This window comes from Fukomys damarensis, unplaced genomic scaffold (genome assembly GCF_012274545.1).
Source record: "Fukomys damarensis isolate Sample0158 unplaced genomic scaffold, DMR_v1.0_HiC HiC_scaffold_15, whole genome shotgun sequence".
Classification (NCBI taxonomy): domain Eukaryota; kingdom Metazoa; phylum Chordata; class Mammalia; order Rodentia; family Bathyergidae; genus Fukomys; species Fukomys damarensis.
In genome coordinates this window covers 11,969,488-11,991,498 of record NW_022900927.1, presented here as the reverse complement: position 1 = coordinate 11,991,498, position 22,011 = coordinate 11,969,488, and the positions used below count along the sequence as shown (strand labels likewise).

Sequence of the window (22,011 nt, the reverse complement as noted above, 5' to 3'; positions counted from 1 at the left end):
AAAGATGATTAATTATAAACAAGACAGACAAAATCCCTGCCCTTGTGCAATTTAGTTACAAAAACAGAAACTACACAAAGTAAACTACATAAAAGTAAATTCTGTGAAAAACATACATAAAATCTGTGTGTTGTGATTAAACAGGACTGACGTATAGACAGATGGAAGAATTTTTGTGCTTTAACCATCAATACACCAAGAAAAAATAGCCATCACCAGCGATCTTGATTTTTATACTTTAAAGACATTTTATGAAGAGATAAGGGAACAATGAAATGATTTTATAAGTTTTATTGAGTGTTTAAAATAACTTGGCTTTGCAAGTATATCGTCAGCTACTAGTATCTGCATGAGAATGGTTCTATGACATTCCCACATAAAAGGATATCAAAATCCATCTAGCACTTGGGAGGCTGAGGCAAGACCATTGCTGCAAGTTTGAAGCCAGCTTAGGCTAGAGTGAGTTCAAGGCCAGCCAGAACTACAGAGGGAGACCCTGTAACACACAAAATCCACAAATACTCAAATCTGGTAAAATGGCATATAATCTATGCACAACCTGTTGCACACTCTAAATCATCTCTAGTTATTCAATACCTAATAAAATTTAAATACAGTTGCTATACTGTATCATTCAGGGAATAATAAAAAAGTCTATGCGTGTTCAGTATAGAGGCAATAATTTCCCCTCAAAATGGATTTGTGATTGGTTTAATCTATGGACGAATACAAAACCCTAGGTATAAAAGATAGATTGCATGGACTTGATGTGGCCAAAGTGTTTGTTTAGTTTGCTGTTTGTTCCATGGTTATAGGGACTGAACCTAGGGCCTCATGCATGCTTAGACATGCACCGCCACTGAAGTATACATACCTAGACCTACAGCTTTTTAGTTTTTTTGTTTGGTTTACTGTTTCGTCAGCTGTCAAGTCTACATGATGGAACATATCCACCTTGTAAATGCTGATTTCTGATTCAAATACATCTGTACTAGATTTTAATGTCTTTATTTTCTCCCCTTCTTGCAGTTGCATCATGACTTTGTTTTAGAAAACCTTAACAATCCACACTTTTTTGAAGAGAAGAAAGTCATTTTGTTTTGTTTTGATTTTTGGAGACAGGATCTTGGCTATGTAGCCTAGGATGGCCTCAAATTCACAGCGATTCTCCTGCCTCAGCCTCCCAAGTGCTGGGATTACAGGTGTGCATTATTATGCCCAGTGACATCAATCCTTGAGTTTGGGAAAAACTGACCTATTTAAAGACTCTCACAGTCTGAAGTCTCCCTCTATAGTTGATTTCAGCACTATTAAAATCTCAGGCACTGTGCTCAAGCTCTTTGCAGTCATCACCCAATTTGCCTAGTAACTGAAACATCCACTTTTTGTCAGTTTTCTTCCTTATAGGCAGATAATGAAAAATTCTGAATTCTCAAATAGTTGGATGAAAGCTACAAGGTAAGAATAACAAAGACTGCAAAAATAGTGTCCTTCCATTTCTTTTATACCCTCTTGAAAGATGATACAATAGCACATTATTTCTAGATGAATCCATCATCTTTCTGTTGTCATATTATTTTGGTCTCGTTTTAAAATAGAAATAACTGATTAGTAGAGATAAAATAATTCCTAGGATGATGAAATAAAAAACTATTCCAAAGAAAGGAAAAATAAAATCACTAAGATGTCATATGCTACATATATTTGATATTTAAAGGCCTAAAAGATCCATATGGTAATTATTTTTTAAAAAGCAAAATTTTCCTTGTTCCTTAAAGACCTCATACAAAGAATGAAACAAAATATCCATCCTTATAAATAAAAATACTCGGGCTTACCAAAAAAATAAAATTAAATTTAAAAAAATAAAATTAAATAAATAAATAAATAGAAATACTCAGGGCAAGGGATTTAGCTCAGTGGCTCCACTGCCTGCCTCACAAGCACAAGGTCCTGAATTCAACCCCCAGTACCCCCCCAAAAAAACAGTAAACAGAAATATGCAAAGAACTCAAAAACTAAAAGGCCCAAAACAACAACAAAAAATGTATCAAAATACTAGGATAATACACATATTCTATCATTCTTTCTTTTTATTTCTTTCTGTTTTTTTTTTTTTTTTTTTATACTGGGGATCGAACTCGGGTCCTTATACGTGCAAGGCAGGTGGCAGAACCACTGAGCTAAATCCCCGGCACTCGTTCTGTATTTATTTTTGTTTTTTTGAGACAGGGTCTCACTATGTAGTTCAGGCTGGCCTTGAACTCCCAGCAATCCTCCTGAGTGCTGGGATTATAGGTTATGTGCCACCCTGCCTGGCTTTTACCATTCTTTAAATGCCACCATAATGGAATGACCAATACTGAAGAATATCTATAAAAAGCACAAAGCAGAATCTCAATAAATACTTATTGAAAATTTCAAACTTTCTTTATCCTATTATCTGGTAATCCTAAATGTCCTCGAATATCAGAAAATTGCTCAATAAGAAAGAAGGGCTTCTAGGAGTAGCAGGAGAAAGTATCCTGGGCTGGACGTTGTGAAATGCACCTGTGATCCCTGCACTTGGAAGGCTGAGGCAGAAGGATCGTCAGGAGTTTGAGGCCATCTTGGGCTACATAGTGAGTTCAAGGCCAGCCTGGTCTACATAGCAAAGCCCTGTCTCAAAAAAAAAAAAAAAAAAAAGTTTAGAGAGTCATTCCTCACTGTATTTTATTTATTTTTTAATAATCCTGGGGATCAGATCTAGGGTCTCAACACATGCTAGGCAGTGCTTCAGCCCCAATAATACTTTTAACATTTCTAAATCTATAAGGAAGGTGATCTCTCTCATGGGAACTCTCAATTTCAATGCCTCCTTTGCTCACATTTTTTTACAAATTGAAATCCCTTTTGTTCCTTATATTTCTTACCACCATGAATTTTTCATGAGATTTCTTCGTGGCTTTCTTTCTGGACTTCAAGATTGATAATACCTCAGAATCAGGTAAACTAAATAAAACAATGAATGTTTAAAAATACATTCTAAGGGCTGGGGATGTAACTCAGTGGTTCCTCTGCCTGCCTTCCAAGCTCAAGGACCCAAGTTCGATCCCTGGTACCAAAAAAATAAATAAAAATAAAAATACATTCTAGGGCCGGGGATTTAGCTCAGTGGTGCTGAAGCACAAGGCAAGCACAAGGCCCTGAGTTTGATTCTTGGTATCCCCCCCAAAAGTATACTCTAAACTATAAAATATTTTAAAGGATATTTATGAATAATCTATAAATGTATCTTGATGGCATATTTGGAATTCCTGGATACTATTATAGTTTTGTTCAACATTAATCCTAAAATTCCAGACAAACTTGCCCAAAACATCTACCTCAAAGAAAGACAAAAATTTTACATCATTATAGTTTTGTTCAACATTAATCCCAAAATTCCAGACAAACTTGCCCAAAACATCTACCTCAAAGAAAGACAAAAATTTTACATCATATAAATCTAGGTGGATTATTCACTCTGTAGAAACTTTACTTCTTCCTCATATTCTTTTCATAAAATTATTATGTTGCAGAAATAAAAACAACTTGTACAAGGGCTGGGGATTTAGCTCAATGGTTTGGTGGCCTTCCTGGCAAGCGCAAGGACCGGAGTTCAATCCCGGGTACCAAAACAAACAAACAAACAAACATAACTTGTACTTAAGATTTTGTAATTAATTTCTAATTGGTATTTCAATGAGTAAAATTAAACACATTCTTGGGGAGGGGGGCGTTAGTGGGTATTAAACCCAGAACCTTGTGCATATTAGGTAAGTATTCTATCATCGGACTACATCTCCAGCTGTTTTTATTTTGAGAAAGGGTCTCATTAAATTTCCCTGGCTCATTAAATTTCTCCTGCCTCACCCTCCCAAATAGCTAAGATTATAAATATGCCACACACCCAGCACAATCATCATTTTTAATGTGCTAAATATTGGGGGATTTCCATGCAGCACTACTCTATCAAATAAACAATATTCCTTTCTCTAGGCATAGAAATATACTTGTCTCTCCTACCTTGAAGAAAAATAATTCTCCCTTAGTAACTTCTATTTACTTGTTTATACTCTCATTTTCCAACTATTCCCAATTCTGTCTTCTTTCTTCCCAAGTCTGTCTCTTTTTGGTCTACCACTGGACACCACACAAAGGTCATCAAGTACTTCAAACTAAAGCACACTTTCATTCTTCACCATATTTGACCTCTATGTATCATGACATAACAACAGTACCTTGTTACCCATAGTCAACCGCAATTCAAAAATTAAATGGGAAATTCCAGAAAAAAAAAGATTGTTTGAAAGACTACACATAACTTTTATTACAGAAGTTGTTATAACTGCTGTATCTCACACCTAATTTATAAAATGAACTTTATCATATATATGTATAGGAAACAGCACCATACACAAACTCATTCTCCCTCCCTCCACCCTCCCTTGCTTCAGCATTCACAGAGGATGAGGACTACAGTATTTAAGACTCTAGTACCATATCTACAACGACAATGGTTCATGTTCTACAGCTTCTCTTTCCTTCTTTAGTAAATAGCTCCTTCTTAGTGTCTCCCCACCCACCTCTTGGGTATCAAACCACTAATGTACCACTGTGCTATATCTCTAGCCCTTTTTATTTTGAGACAAAACTGCCTAGACTAGCCCCAAATGTGGGATCCTCCCACATCAGTCTCCCAAGTAGGTGGATTATAGGCATGTACCACTATGCTGGGTTCAGTCTTCTTACACCTATGCTGGGTCATCTAATCTTACCACTTTCAACTCCATCCCCTTAAATTTGAGATTCACTTCACCTTTCTATCCTTAACCTCTTCTCTTCTGTAAAAAGGCTTACAGGACAATTTCATATAAGTCCATGGCTTCAAAAACCAAGCAACCCTAAGCAAATACTCCTAATGCTACTGTACTTATATTTGATGTATCTGCTTAGATAAAGCATAGGTACCTGAAATTCTACCTGTCTAAAGCTTCAAGTCATAATTTGCTCCTACAACTTGCTACTTTCAAAAGACAATTTTTCCAAATTCTTGGCCAACTGAAAAACTCAGCCACTTTACACTATTCTCACTCTATCACCCACTTCAGTAAAAGGTAACTAAGAACTACTGTTCTACCCAAATTATCTTCACACCATAAAGCAGGGTTACTTTTTTTCCCCCCTTGATACCAGCAATTGAGCCCAGGGCCTGGTCTATGCTGGGCAAGTGCTCTACCACAGAGCTGCACTACCAATCCAAGGTTCTTTTTTTTAAAACAAGCAAACAAAAATGTATGACACTGTCATTTTCTTTATCAAAATTCTTTAATTATCTGGCGTGACATGCTACTATCCAGATTTTCCTCCTACAATTCTATGAACCCTACAACACTGCCACACTGAACTACCAGTCATTCCTCAAATGTACTATGCTTTTTTTTTTTTTTTTTTGTATCGGGGATCAAACTCAGGACCTTGGGCTTGTGAGGCAGGCCGTGGTACCACTGAGCTAAATCCCTGGCCCCTGTACTATGCTTTTTTCCCATCCTCTTGCCTTTAGAAATGGTGTTTTTTCTGCTATGACATACATGACACAATTGAAAATGGTTGAGGCCAGACATGGTGGCGCATGCCTGTAATCCCAGTACCTGGGAGGCTGAGGCAGGAGGATCACTGTGAGTTTGAGACCAGCCAGGGCTACACAGTGAGTTCCAAGTCAGTCTCAACTACATAGTGAGGCCCTGTGTCAAAAAAAAAAAAAAAAAAAGGTTCAGATGCTAAATTGTATGTGGTTCTGATATATAAATAAGTCCTTCAAAGCATGTTTTGAGAGAGCATTGTAACTGTATGCATGCCTCTAAGCTCCTAGGGGACTGTGTCTTTTCATTTTGAAACACTGGTACCAAGCTCAAGAGCATGACAGTCAGTGTTTGCTGATGTATGTAATAGCCCTTTTTCTCTTCTGAATCTTTAATCTTTCCCTTTTAAAATTCTTTATGCTCTCTCAAAACATGCTCATGTTAGTTTCTTAGTTTATATTCTGCTTCAGGAGGTTCATGTACTTCAAGTCTCATCTGTTTTTCCTATGTAAAAATCTACTATTTATCTGTAATCCTGCCTCTTCCTTAAATTTGGTTCCACAGCTCCATGATTCCAACAATATCACTGTCACTCATTTTCAATAAGAATAAAAACACAGTGGGGCGTGGTGGCCCACACCTATAATCCAAGCACTGGGTGGCTGAGGCAGGAGGACTACCTAGAGTTTGAGGCCAACCTAGAATATATAGTGAATTCAAAGCCAGCCTGAACCACACAGTGAGATTCTATATAAAGGCCTGGCATGGTGGCACACGCCTGTAATCCCAGCACTTGGGAGGCTAAGGTAGGAGGATCGTGAGTTCAAGACCAGCCTGGGCTACATAGTGAGTTCCAGGTCAGCCTCGATTACATAGATAGTGAGACCCTGTCTCGAAAAAAAAAGAATAAAGACATATTCCTGTTGTTCTCCTAATATCAGCTCTAAATGGTGGAGAAGTGGGTTAATAAAAGTTGTCAGCAGTTATTTAGTTTTAATGTTACCATATTTTAGAATAAGTGTCTTACCTATATAATTATTTTTATATAATTAAAAAATGAAATCAGCTAAGTGATTTTTTTCATAGTTCTTACACTCAACAAGCAAAAGAGCCATGTCTTGGCACAAAACTCACAGTCCTTAGTTACAAAAAATCTGTATGATGGGACTCCAGGGATTTGCTATACACTATTCTCAGATTAATCCTTCTCATGCACTACCCAGAAACAGGACACGATACTCACACTATTGCAAATGCTCACTGTGCTAACATCTGGGCCCTGCCCCAGTCAGGAGTCTCTGGAACGGCACCTGGGAATGTGTTTTTATTGGCAAGTTCTATAAGTGATTCTTTTAAACAAAAGTTAAAAAACAAGCATTTAGGCTAATTAACACACCATCCTCTAGCCACATTTTTAATGCTATGTTTTTGTTTCTCTAAGGCATAATGTTTTTTCTATATCTGGTTCAGAAGGACAATACTAAGGAAATCTTATTTACAAAGTTAAATACACCAATCCTCTCTTATCCTTGGGGGATATGTTATAAGACCTCAGTGGATACCTGTACTAAACCATACATGTATATATAAATATATACAAAGATCTATCTAGAGTACTTTTTCCTATAGATATATCCATGATAAAGTTTAATTCATAAATTAAGCACAGTAAAAGATTAACAATAACAATAAAAACAGAACAATTCGTGTAATATACTATAACAAAAGTTATGGATTGTGATCTCTTTCTCTAAATATTTTATACAGTAAATGACTGACCACAGGTAACTGAAACTATAGGAAGTGAAACTACAAATAAGGGGAATTACTGCACTAATTACTGTACAACAACCTTTTAGCTTTAAATTCACCTTGACCTTAAGAAGCAGTTCAATGAAAGTAATTTACAAAATTTAGAAAAAATAAATAAAGGAAATTTTGGTATACAGCTATTTTAAATTTGGTATACAGTTGTTAACCATGCATACTCTTTAGACATGAGGCATAAAAACTATAAATTATTATGATTTGAAATTTTTTATATCCACCCATCATAGTCTACATAGCAACTAAGCTATGATGAGAGTAGAGTGTGTATCACCAGCAGATGGGCTCTTTCTCAAATGTAAGTTGAGGCATGTATGTTTTACAATTGCGAATGTATTCAGAAACCACCCAAATTTATGTAAGCCAACATGAGTCTTGTTTTTTTGTTTTGTTTTGTTTCTTTTGTTGTTGTTGTTGTTTTTTAAGAATAGCACAGAATCAGATGTGATGGCATGTAATTATAACCGAGTCCACTGTGAGGTTGAGGAAGGAAGACCTCAGGTTCAAGCCCAACTTAGACAATTCAGCAGTTTAGCAAGGTCTTGTCTCAAAAAAAATTTTAAGGGCTGTGGGTGTAGCTTAGAGTAAATGCTCTCCATTCCACCCCTACTACCAGGAAAACAAAACAAACTAACACAGAGCTATTATATTCTTGATCACACATTTCAGAGTATAAAAAACACAAAAACCCAAGATAGTAGAAATGTTATTGAGAGGTCTTCATAGGAATGAATTAATCAGATATATATGTTCAAAAGAAAGGAAAAGCTGTATCTAAAAACACTTGTATATAACTTCATTGAAGAATTACTTAGTGAAAATATGGAAGAATCCAAAATGTGCTTAAACAGATGAACAGATAAGCCAAATGTGGCATATACCCATAAAATAAAATAGTATTTAGCCATTAAAAGGGATGAAGAAACCAGGTGTGGTGCATATCTATATCCCAGCTACTAAAATGACTGAAACAGGGCCAGGCGTGGTGGTGCATAGTTGTAATCCCAGCCCTCGGGAGGCTGAAGCAGGAGGATCACTGTTAGTTCAAGACCAGCTTGGGCTACACAGGGAGTTCCAGGTCAGCCTTAACTACATAGTGAGACCCTGTCTCAAAAAAACAAACTAACAAACAAAAAGACTGAAACAGGAGGATGGAAAATTTTAGGCCAACCCAGACAACTTAGTGAGATTCCGTCTCAAAATAATAACAAAAAAGAGGGCTTATACATACTTCAGTGATAAAATACCTGCTTATCATGAGCAAGACCCTGGGTTCAGTTCCAGTACTAACAAGCTGAACAAACAAAGAATGAAGTACTAACAGATGCTATAATATAGGTGATCCTTGAAAATATAGTAAATGAAAGAAGAAATCACAAGGAGCCAGGGACTTAGCTCAGTGGTGCTGTTGCCTGCCTCGCAAGCACAAGGTCCCAAGTTTGATCTCCAATATGAAAGAAAGAGAGAGGGGAAAAGAAAATCACAAAAACTACGTATTATATGATTTCATTTATTTGAAATGTTAAAAATAGGCAAATCCAAAGAAACAGAAAATGGTCATAGTTGGTTGCCTAGGGCTAGTTTATTGAGGAATGGAACGGGTAGTAACCATTAATGTGCATCAAGTTCCTTTTTGGGCCAATAAAAATATTCTAAAATTATTGAAGTGATGGCTGCATAATCTTGTGAACTAAAAGTCAATAAACTTCATACTTAATCAATGGGTAGATTCTATAGTATGTGGATTATGTCTCAATAAGCTGTTTTCAGAAATGCAGGAGCCGCTTCAGCCAAAAGACAGAAAACTTTAGCATAAGCACCCTACCAAGGGTAAAGAAGCACAAAGAGGTATAAATTTCTCAGGGAATCCTCTTGGAGCCCATAATACACTCCAGCTAGACCTACTCAACGTATTCCTCTCCCAGGCTCTCTAGATTACATCTTATCTGATACGTGATTTGAGACTTTTGTGATGAAATCAGAAGGAAAGGAAGTTAAAAAGAAGCAAGTTTTGTTTTGTCGTGGGGTTTGGCGAGTTCATGGAATACTACAGTACTGTGAGGGCAAACAAGGAAGAGGGAAAATGGTGGTTAAAAACTTTTACAAGTGAGCGGGGGACATAGGGGTTCAATGATGAAGCACACACATAGCATACCTGAATGCCTTGTTTAGATCTCCACGGCCACCAACAAAAAATCTTTTTGCCTCAACTATTTGTCTTTTTTCAACAAGCTTGAAATATACAAATCAAGGATTTGTTATTTTATTTTGAAAGTTTTAGGTGAATTAACCTGCAAAATTATCAACTAGCTTTAGCAGTATTCCCTTTATACACATTAAAATTTGTTATACAGAATAAATTTATTAACATGTTATTTGTTTTCTGTGGCAAAAACTTAGAAATACAATGTGTGCCAAATACCCTGGGAGCCCTGCAGCACCTCTAGAATCGTGGTTGTCCATATCCCTCATTAATGCCACTTATCCTTCTATGATCACTTTCTGTTTTCCTAACAACTGGTAAAAGATTATGTTTTACCTATTTTTGTAGCCCTAACACCTACTACTACAGCAGATCCTACATGTATGAAATGCTCAATAAACATCTCGTGATATGGATGACCATTAAAAATACCAGTTAAATATAATAATGTAGGGCCAGGGATTTAGCTCAGTAGTTCCACTGCCTCCTTCGCAAGCACAAGGTCCCAAGTTTGATCCCTGGTATGCCTGTAAATGCAACTGTTAATCACATGATCGCCAATTTGATCAGTTGCCAACTTTCAGGGAAGCCATTTTTTTGAGAAACATTATTTTCATCTTCTTTTCAAATCATTTGCTTCTTTTTCATGAAAATGAAGGAGCTTAATGTACAAATTTGTTTTATAAAAAATGATTACTAAAAAAGCCCTGTCATTTTCTCTGCCTGTATATAATGAAATACCTGCTAATATTACAACTGACTTCTCAGTAAAATTCAAACAATAAGTACAGTAGAGACATTTGTCTCGTTTTTGCAACAGAATCATCATGCTAACAAAATATTACAAGAAATCTCAATACAAAGAAAACACTGCAGTTTCTATATGAAGTCAAGAAATTGACCTCTGAGTCCCTTGGAGTTGCTTTGTATTCATTCTTATTCCTCTTACCTATCTCTGAGGTGTGGCTGAAGAATAAAATTTGAAAATTGCTGATCCAAGTATCCACACTGTAACAATTAAATTTACCCCTCAGGTTCAACATAGTCTTCCTTCTTGTCATTTGTCTAAGTGTACTTACAGAATGCAAGGAAGAATATTCTTCACCATTTCAATAATCTATGCTCAAAGATTTAGAAGAGTTTTCACTCCAAGGTCTATTATATTTAATTTTCAACACTCCTGCAGAAGGTCAGAACACAATTTTCCCTAAATTTCTAGGAGGTGGCAGCAGAGAAGGGTGGATTTTTTCAACAAATTCTAAGTTAGTCTTTAGTAAGCACTGACAAAATATATTACACATCAGTTTTATAAAAAGTAGGTTAGTGTGCTCAGCAGTTTATTCTCTGAAGAAAAAAAAAAAATCTCATTCCTTAAATAGAATCACAGTTTCGCGTTAGCTTTTCACGTAATTTGAAAGACTAAGGACAATCTTGAGAGCGACAATAGATCACTATAAATTTTTCTTTCCTTTTAGCCAGATAAACATTAAGTCCTTTTATTTTTGTTCCACATTATTGGAACTGTTCTTCCTCATCACTCCCACTAACACTAGGCTATCATAACCCAACAGCAGTTTCTCTATTACCTGATCCTTCACCTTCTCCCCTCCAGTCCTTATATTAGAGCATTTAACAGATATTACTCTGTTCCAATCACTGTTCTAAGTACTAACAACAGACCACTAAAAAAGGCTTACCATTTTTCTCAAGGGGTAACCATAATTCCTATTTCACAGAGAAAACAAAAGCCATTCAATTCAAACGTCTACAACCTCCTACCTGGGCCATGTTTTCTGACCTCACTATCTATATTCCTGTTTAAGCCATTCCTCTCTATCCACCAGGTCACTACTCCAAGACAACACTCCTGTCCACTGACCTACTTTCTTCTCTCTGGAGTTGCCCTATCAGCATACAAGCACAATGTAACAGTTTTTACCTTGTAACACAAGCATCTTTTCCCAACTTCCTCCCTTTCTAGCCACTGTCCCATTTCTGTTTCCCAGAACGGGTCTCAAATGATTTGCCTATGCTCCACACTTCTTCCTCCCACTCTCTCATGGGCTCAAATCAATCACAGCTTTTGGTCTTTACCAAAATGTCCTTACCATTAAACTAACACTGATTTAAGGACATTAACAACCACTATTATCATATCTATTAATCAACTGTAGTCTTCCTCTTGGCCTTTTTAATGTTCATTTAGTTGAATGTATCAATCCTTCCTTTCCTTAAAATTTTTTCACTTACCTTCCAGGACACTACACTCTTCTCATTTTTCTTTTGCCTCACCAAATACTCATTTACAGTATCACTAGTTACTTCCTCTCTTCCCAATTTCTAATCCTTGGAGAGCCCCAAATCTGTCTTCAGATTCTCTTAATATGCTAACCCTTCAGTCCAGTGTTACTCAGAGTAGTCAACCAACCAAGAACTTCAGCACAGAGAAACCTATTAGAAATGCAAATTCTTAGGCCTTTTCCCAAAACTGCAGTTATTTTCATGCATGCTTAAGTTCAAGAAGTGCTGCTGTAAGTGACTTCATTCAGTCCTTTAAGAATTATCTATATGATGAATCTCAACTCTGGCTTCACATTCTCCTGAAATGCTTTCTAAAAAATATCCAAGCCTTAAAAACAACAATCAAATTTGCTAAATTTTGAATAAGATTTGTAAAAATAACAAATAGTGAAAAAATAGCCAGGCATGGCTGTGAACACCTGTAAACCCAACACTCAGGATTATGAGTTTGAGGCCATTCAAAATGAATTAAAGAACAGCCTGCACTACACCGTTAAGAGCCTGTCTCAAAATAAGCAAACAAATGGAATGTGACAAATTGAAAAAATCATTTAAATAATGAAAGTAGTACCTGAATCATCTTTTTCTTTCTTGCAGTTCTGGGAATTAAACTCAGGGCCTCAACTATGATAGAAATAAGATACCTTCTCTTTTTATTTTTAAGATAGGGTATTAAGTTGCCCAGAATGGCCTGAAACTTGCAATCCTATTTTAGTCTCTCAAGGACCTGAGATTAGACTCTGAATGTTTTCTACACATAAAAGCTTTCCTCAAAGCTTGAGATGTAGCTCACTAGCAGAGCAACTGCTTAGCATGCACAAGGTCCTAAATTCAAACCCTCATACAAGGAAAAAAAAGAGAAAAGAAACGAAAGAAAAAAAGAAAAGCTTTTCTCAAGGACACACATATACACACAAAACCCCTAATGTTTAAACATATAAAAAAGTATGACCCATAAAACCCCCCTATTTCATTCCAAGATATGTACCAAGGGAGAACGAAACAGTCCATACCAAAATTTATATATGGATGTTCAACAGCAACTTCATAATGGCCACAAACTAAAAATACCACAAATGTCCATCCCTAGGTTAGTGGTTAAAGAAACTGTGGAACAACTCATGCAATGAAATACTCAGCAACAAAAGGAATGAATTGGTGACACTCAACAACATAGATGAAAAATGATGATACTGAATGAAAGAAACTGGATAAAGAGAGTACATATTGTATGATTGATTTTATTTATGGTACAACTGTAGGTAATGCAAACTAATCTGCATTACAGAAAACAGATCAGTGTTTTCCTGGTGCAAGAAGATGGGAGGGGGGAGGTGTAAAGAGTTGAAAAGGAGCATAAAGAAACTTTTGAAAGGAAGAATATGTTCACTATCTTGATTGTGGTAATGGTTTCACAGCTGCACTCCTGTCAAACATCAAACTGTACACTTTAATCATGCAGATTATTGTATGCCTATTATATCTTAATAAAAGCTGTCTAAAAAACGTTTAACCTAACTGCTAATAAAATTAAAACAAGAAAGCCTGGGACCCGCTTGACTGAGAATGTAGAGGGAGGGGGCCAGGCTAAAATTTTATGAAAGTTCCCAAGCTGATTCTGATGTCCATCTAAGGATGAGAAAAACTGATTTATACACTGGTATTCCAAAATTTTTATCACCAGGCCTACCATCTCCCGTGAAGTCCAGATTTACACAACCAACCATCTGCTTAACATTGCCATTTGGATGTCAAGTAATATCTCAAAATAACTAGTATGTCGTTCACACATGCACTCTTGATTCCTCCCTCTTCCCACTCTTTCTTTCTGAGTCTTCGGTAAAAAACACTCCTTTCTTCTGGTTGCTCAGACCAAACAGTTGGAAGCTATATTCATTTTCCTTTCTCTCACACCCACATCTAATTCATCAGCAAATCCTTCCACTGTACTTTCAAAATATATCTAAAAACAAGTGGCTTCTCACCACCTCCCCTGATAATACTTTTGTAATATCGTAACATTTTTTGTTTTGCTATGGACTATTCTCCTACAAAGTAGTCACTGGAAATGGCTTCCAAACATAATCAAATTAAATCACTCCTCTGCTTAAAATGTCCATTGGTGCATTAGCCAGGGTTCTCCAGGAGCACAAAACCAACAGGACATATATAATCACAAGAGGGCATTTATAAGATTGGATCACATAATCAGAGGCAAAAGAGTTGCAAGATGGCAGTCTACAGGGTAGAGAAAAGGGAACTACAGGGTGGAGAACCAGTCTAAGAACTAAAAGCCTCAGAACCAAAGAGAGGAAAATGATGCAGTCCAAGTCCAAGGCTGGTGGGCCTGCACTGGTGCAAGTCTGCACGCCAAAGCTGAAGAATCCTGGATGTCCATGGATAAGGGCAGAAAAAAACATACTCACTTAGGAAGAGTACAAGTGAGAACTAGCTTGCTCTTTCTTCCACTCTTCCTCCATCTGGGTCCCTAGTTTACTGGTCCCTAGTCCACATTCCAGGTGAGTCTTCCCCACTCAGTTTGCTGAATCCCACATCAATCTTAGCTGGAAATACCATCACAGACATTCCCAGAAGTATGCCTTACTATTCTCTAGTCATTCCTCAATCCTGTAAGGCTGACAACCAAAATTAACCAACACAAATGAGTTCCTCCCTTCCCACACAGCCAACCTCTTTTCCTGTTACACTCTGGCAACAGAATATGTAGCAACTGAGGAAATCCAAAGTTCTTATTCTAGTACCTAAGTCTCTACCTGTTAGCCTATTTTCGCACCAATCTTCTGGTGGGAACTGTATTCAAGCATGTGTGTTTCCTCTGGCTGCTATAAGAAAATACCACAAACTGTGTATCTTAAATAAGAGAAATTTATTTTCACAGTTTTGAAGGCCAGAAAGTCTTAAAGTTCAAACAGAGTTTAGCTTCTGGTGAGGACTCTCATCCCAGCTCAAAAACAGCTACCTCTGTCCATGCCTGCATGGAAGCCCCAACACCACCACCACCACCATGCCCACCAAGGGGCCGAGGGATCAAAGGGGAGAAGGGGAAAGAAAGATCTCTCTTTCCTCTTCTTCTTGGCCTACTAATCCTATGAGATTGGAATTGTGCCTTCATTTAGTCTTATCTCTTTAAAGCCCAAGCTTCAAATATAATCACATTGGGGTTAGGGCTTCAACATATGAACTCTGGAGACGATTAAGTCCACAGCATCCAGCCTAGGGATTTCATCAGCTGTCCCCTCTGTCTACTCTACCCAGTTCTTTCAGGTCTCTGTCTGCTCAAATGCCAGCTGCCAGAGAACTCCTTCATAATCTGACAAAATAGCCAGGTACAGATATTTTTCTAAACTCCTCAGTGCTCCTATTGTGCAGACAATGGCCATTCAAATGAAGATCAAATGGCAGCTAGACTGTCCAGCCCCCTATCAGACCTCAGGATCAGGATCTGTCAAGTTACTACTGTCAGTAAATTACTGTCGTTCACCGACATCAGTAGTCCTTCACACTTGCTATATATTTTAAGCATCTGAGGACTTTAAAAATAAATACCCTTGCCTGGGCCCCACTGTTAGGGACTCTGATTTATTTAGCTTGTGTGATAGCCCAGTATCCTTCTGTTGTTGTTGTTGCTTGGTTGTGAAGTTTCCAAGGTGATCTGAACATTCTGTGAGACTTGAGAACCAATGACTGAAATATATCAAATCTGGAAGCTCTAACTTTTCTAAACATACAGATGAGTAGCTTCTGATTGTTTTTGAGGCAGGGTCTTACTATGTAATTCAGGCCAGCCTTGAACTTGTAATGATCTTCCTGCCTCAGCTCCCAAGTGCTGGGATTATAGGTGTGCCACCAGATGGCAGTAGTAAAAGGTGGTATTTGTCATGTAAAGGTACAAGATCCCAATGATAAATATAACTGTACTGTATATTTTAAAAGTACCAATAAATTAAATGGGAAAAAAGGGTGATATTTGCTTTAGAGTCATACTTCCAATGTCTTTATTTTATAATACTAATGATCTGATAGTCTAGTCACTGGTAAAACATGCTTGTTTTTAGCTAAAATGAGTCTTGTGCTGGGAGTGATTTAATTTCAATCACTGTGGACTGTATGTACAAAGTACAGTATTATTTCTACATTCTCTTGTTTCATTCATTTCAATAATTTTTGTGGCAGGCGGCCTTCTAAAATGGCCTGCAAATCACCCCTGGTTCCTGATATTCATGACTTTGTCTAATCCCCTCCCTATGAGTGGGCTGGACCTACAAAGGTGCTTCTAACAAACAATACAACAAAACTGACTGGATGTCACTTCCAAAACTAGGTTACTGAATGACTCTAGATTCTATCTTCTTCCCCCCCACACACACACATTTTTTAATTAGTACCTATTGGTACTATACGGATTAATGGACTTCATTTTGGTAATTTATCCATGCACATAACATACTTTAATCATCCCACAGCATCCCTCTTAGACCACTTTCTCCCATAGTTTCACATGTTTTCCCAGGAAAACATGGGGGGGGGTGTATAATGTATTCTGATCATATTCTGGCTTCCATCCTGCTTTCCCTCTGTTCCTTGTGAGATCTCTTACACAGTGGCCAAGTGACAAAGAACTGTGTCCTACCAACAGCAACAGAAGGCTGGACATAATCCTTTGTTGCAGGAAAAAAAGGTTTAGACATCTAGATATAGATAATATCTGAAATGATCACATCTATGATTTTTAGGTTCTTGCCCCAACCAGTGATGTGTATTTGGACAATAACTCTAAATATGGAAATACAATACATTTCACTTTTAATACCCTTTCCTTTTTGTGGTGCTGGGGATCATGCCCAGGAACTTGGGCCTCAAGTGTTATACCACTAAGCCACATCCTAGTCCTTAATTTCTTTTTTCTTAGTCAAACATGGTATATAAAGTTGATCATTAAGAGACTAACTTTCGCACTAAGAGTAACTAGGAAGCTAAGCAATATTTCATTTGCCACTGCTTAGATTTGGAATATTCAAACTCTTAGCGTTTTAGTAGGATGAAGTCTATCATACATCTGAGAATACAAGAATCAGTCTTCGATAAGAAAGTATACTTAATTTCCAGGTCTAGTGTAATGTGAATATGCAGAATTATCTAAGCATGTCATTGCTTGCTACCAGTTCAGCACTCTATAATTTTAAGTGAGCAAAGCATATGGTAGAAATTAATACAAGAAGTACACTAAATAAGGAGCATAATCTACAGTTCAAACTCATGAGACCCATACAGAACTAAGGAAACAACATTCCTTTTACACATGTGATTTGTTGTGATAAATAATAACTATCTCAGTTTCATTACTTAGATGTGACCAGTTTTAAAATTCACAAAAATCAGTGCTATGCTTATATAGTCTCTATGCTCCAAAGACACTAAAAGATTAAGATACAATAGAATAAGAGCCTGGCTCTGAACTGAAAAATTCTAGATTCTAATAATATTACAGTATTTACTTCAATTTTTTTTTTTTTTTTTTTTTTGAGACAAGGTGTCACTCTGTAGTTCATGCTGGCCTTGAACTCACCATGTAGCCCAGGCTGGCCTCAAACTTGCAGCAATCCTCCTGTTTCAGCCTGCCAAGTGCTTGGATTACAGGTGTATGCCACTATGCCTGGTTTAAAAATCTCTGGGCTGGGTGCGGAGCCCCGTGGTTACAAGGCCCTGAGTTTAATCCCTGACATTTGGGAATCTTAGTATGATTTTTTTTTTTAAATAGGGTCTAGCTGCGTAGTTCAGACTGTCATTAAATTGTGTGGCTCAGTCTGACCTCAAACTCAGCAATCCGCCTGCCTCACCCTCTTGAGTGCTGGGATTACAATCATGCATCAATCCCTAGCATTTGAGGGGGAAAATAAGAAAAGAAGTCATAAAAAAATTAAAAATAATTCAACTCTTATTTTCATAAGACAGTAACTGTCAATAAAAAATAAACAACATGAAAATGCCTTAACATACTGTCTTATACATAAGTATTAATAAATACTAATAAATAAAAATTATTTAGGGCCATTCAGACAATTGAGTGTATAAAAAATCTAAAAGTTAATATGCGTAGGTATTACTAAAAATTGACTTATGAATACATTTTTATAAAAGTTTGATAAGTCTTTCACATTTTACCATTTCCAAACAAAATGACAATGTTACACTCTCAAGACCCAATATATGAAAAACTAAAAGCTATTAGGCTTTTCCTTCTTATCTGTAGGGTCAGAAAACTGCTCCTTCTCTCTCACCTCATTACCTCTGTGGCAAATAGCCCCCAACGTGGTCCCCAGGAAGCCTCAGACCTCCTGGCATTCACAGTCTTGTGTAGTCCTCCCACACTGACTAGGCCGCTGAATGACCATAAGGACACTACAGAAAGGACACAGTGAGACTCCTGCCTCAGTCATAAAAGACACTGTGACTTCCACCATGTTTACTTTTGGGATCATTCCTCTCAGGGGGGCTGGCTGGTCTGTCCTGGGGCATCTCAGACCTAGGAAGAAATACACACGACAAGGATCCAAGGCCTCTTGTCCACAGCCAGTGTGAGTCAGCTGACATGGAAGCAGATGCTCAGTTGTGTCAGGCCTTCAGATGACTGCAGCCTCAGATGATCTTAAATGGAATTTCAGGAGAAATCCAGAGCCAAAACAGCACAGCCAAGATGCTGCCAAGTTCCTGGCTCACAGAAACTCAGAAGATAAATGTTTTGGGGCAACTGTTACACAGAAACAGATAAATCTATATGAAGCCACAATAGTTACTGGTATAGGAAAGGGGAATTTAGAAGTAAAAAAAGAGGAAGAGGAATTGATACAGAGTTAAAGTGGACAGAGTAAATCAATGAACAATGTTCAAAAATATTTTACCTGTCATAACTTCTTGGCTTCTAAAACTATATAACTTTGTCTTTGATATTTCTAAACATTTAGCAATATATTTTTTTAAAGGTTAAAAAAATGGAGTTTGTTTGGTTTTGGCTTTTTGACACAGCATGTATGTAGCTCAAGCTGGCCTTGAACTCACTATATAGCCCAGGCCGGCCTCAAACTCTTGTCAATCTTCTCAACTCAGCTTCCTGAGTGCTAGGGTTACAGGCATGTGCCACCACACCCAGCCAAGACCAAACACATGTTTTAATTTAAGAAACTTTCTAAGTATTCAACATGCACAATCTCATTATGTAATGGTCTATCTGAAAATTGAAAGGTAACTGTTCAGGTCACTACTCACTTAAAACATCTAATATACACAAGTCACAGTGTTCAGTGCAGGAGGAATCAGAGCTAAAGGAAGCCTGGTTCTGAACACCATGGAGCATAATTCAAAAGAAGCAAAAGACACGAGGAATCCAATAAGGGACTGAGAACACAGCATACTCTCAAAGACTTGTTGAATAAATATGAGAGGAAGGAAACAATGAAAGAACACACATACAACTAGGAGAGTCAACGTAAAAGGAAATATATGAGAGAAGCCTTCCTGAAATGCTATTTTTTGTTGTTGTTGTTTGGGGGTTTTTGTTTTGTTTTATTCTGTTTTTCCTATTTGAGATTGGTCTCACTATGTGATTCAGGCTGGCCTTGAACTCACTATTTATGCTGCAGGCCTCAAATTTTCAGGAATCTTCCTGCGTCAGCCTCCCAAATTCTGAGATGGTAGGTACACTACCACACCAGGCTTCAAGAGCTGATTCTTGAATGGAGACTTGAGTAAGCGTAGAACTTCAACAGATGGAGCTGAAAAGCAGGGCAATTAAGGCAGAGGGAGCTCTGTGGGCAAAGCCATAACATCAAAGATGATGCATGGAATTTCTAAAGCATTTTCATAAAGCCCACAAGCAATAAACCAAATACAAGTGGATTCTGAGACTTTAATTAGACCCAAAGCTGTAAAGAAGTTGGAGCCAGGCTATGGAGAGTTCTCAGTGGTACATTAAGGGGTCTGGAGCCTAATTTTGAATCAGAAGAATTAAAGAGTTATCATTAAATTTAATCTAGATGAGGATTTTTTATATTATCCTATTTTTTGTATATATTGTTAAAATCTTCTATAAAGAAAAGTTTAAAAACCTGAGTCTGTCTTCAAATCCTCACTGTTAACAATGCAAGGGCATTATAAACAGAATGGCAAAAAGAACTGTGAGGTGCCTGAATACATGATGATGCTTCAATCACAAAACACTCAAGTTTGCTGTTCACGCTGGTGTGTTTGTGTGTGTGTATGTGTATACGGATACACAGATGTTCAACTTAAGACAAGGCTACCCAGAGAAACCCATAAGTTACAAACTGCAAGCCAAACCATCCTAAGATGAAACCATTTGTACATGCATATATATGTAACCTGATACTTAAACGTTATATACATTATAATAAAAATTGTATTTGGTACATATCATTTTTGCAGCAGATGTAAAACATTAAAATTTTTATATTCTTAATATTATTTCTTAGATAAAGAAGGTAAACTCATGCTAAACACCAGATGGTTATACCCTAGGATAAGTACATTTTGTTAATTCATATAAAATAATAATCTCAAGACAAACGAGCTCCATTATGTATATATAACTATAGAGCACATACATTTTAAAAACTAAAATTAGCCATATTTACTTTTAACATGATTAAATACAATTTTTTTCTTTTTTTAATGAGAAAGTTTCACTATGTTACCTAGGCTTAACCCCAAACTACTGGACTCAAGTGATCTTCTGGCCTTAGCCTCTTGAGTAACTGGGACTATAGGCATGGCAGGGTTAAACACAAATTTAATCAAAATTTCCTGTTTTACTATGTTGCACAGTACCATAACAATTTAGGTTATTATTTTCTTTAGCTTTATATTTTTCCACTTAAAGATGCCTATAATCCCAGCTACTTGAAAGGCTGAGATAGGAGGATCACAAGTTTAAGACCAGCCTGGGCAACCTAGAGAGACTCTGTCTCAAAAATAAAAAAGTAAGGCCAGGCATGGTGGCACATGCCTGTAATCCCAGCACTCAGGAGGCCAAGGCAGGAGGATCACTGTGAGTTCAAAATCAGCGTGGGCGACATAGTTCCAGGCCAGTATCAACTATATAGTGAGAGCCTGTCTCAAAAAACAAAACAAAAGAAAAACAAAAACAAAAAAGTAAAACAAAAAGGGCTAGGGATACAGCTCAGTGGCTGAGTGCCACTTGGTTTGATCTCTATATTGATACAAATCACATATATCAATATGTATATGAATGTAATAATTATGTGTAGCAAACGTGCTAATAAAAAAATTAAATGTAGTGGAACTAAACATGTTACACCTGTGAATTCATTGCAAGTTAACAATAGAATTACATACTGTGGGTTTTTAATTATTTTTTGTTTAGTTTGACTTTTTGCCATACTGCAGTGGCTGGTGAATTATTTGGGTTCAGACATCCCCCAAGAGAGGGGGACTGGCTAGTAGGAATTCTGGAGAAGAGCCAAATGAGCTCAGAATCAAATCAACCGTGAGCTGGCTCCATCTAGTGGCTTCCAATGTCAGGGTAAGAGGCAGAACTGAGTTCAAATCAGCAAGTGATAAAAGAGACAAGTTAAAACCAGCAGGGAGCAGAGTTCAAGGAAAGAGGAGGCACACTAAGCATTGCAGGCTAAACAAATTAGGTTCTAGTGTGATAGCCAAAATCCAGCCTGAACTTCAGTGGAACTAAAGGTGTGGGCTTGTTGGGATTGTCGACTACGTTGCTGTAACTCTACAGCTGGCTTGCTTGGATTAATCAACACAGATCTAGGCTCTGACTGCCCACTCTGTCTAGTAATGGCGGCAGAGACACACCCTGAAGTAGGATATTTCTTCTTTTCTTTTCTTGTTTTTTAGTTTTGTATTTATTTCTTCATTGTTTGTTCTTGTTTATATGTGAGTGTGAATACTGTTTCTAATTTTTTGGTTGTTATTCTCTTCTTTTCTCTCTTCCTTCTATTTTCCCTCCTATCTTCTTCACTGGTTTCCCAAAGTTCATATAATCTTCCTTTGTCCTCCAAACTT

At 37.2% G+C, this 22,011-nt stretch overlaps 1 protein-coding gene across 3 annotated transcripts in view; it reads right to left on the bottom strand.

Annotated features, from left to right (window-relative positions):
- Yaf2 (YY1 associated factor 2) overlaps positions 1 to 22,011 on the bottom strand; it is a 51,172-nt gene that overhangs the window by 7,719 nt on the left and 21,442 nt on the right. Inside the window, exon 1 of one of the 3 annotated variants that reach the window (XM_010640944.3) lies at positions 18,242 to 18,336. The exons of the other annotated variants lie outside the window; for them this stretch is intronic. Within the exon in view, the coding sequence (XP_010639246.1) occupies positions 18,242 to 18,297 (56 nt within the window). The 5' untranslated portion in view covers positions 18,298 to 18,336. Of the gene's footprint in view, positions 1 to 18,241; positions 18,337 to 22,011 lie in introns of those variants that run through there. 3 annotated transcript variants of the gene reach the window in all.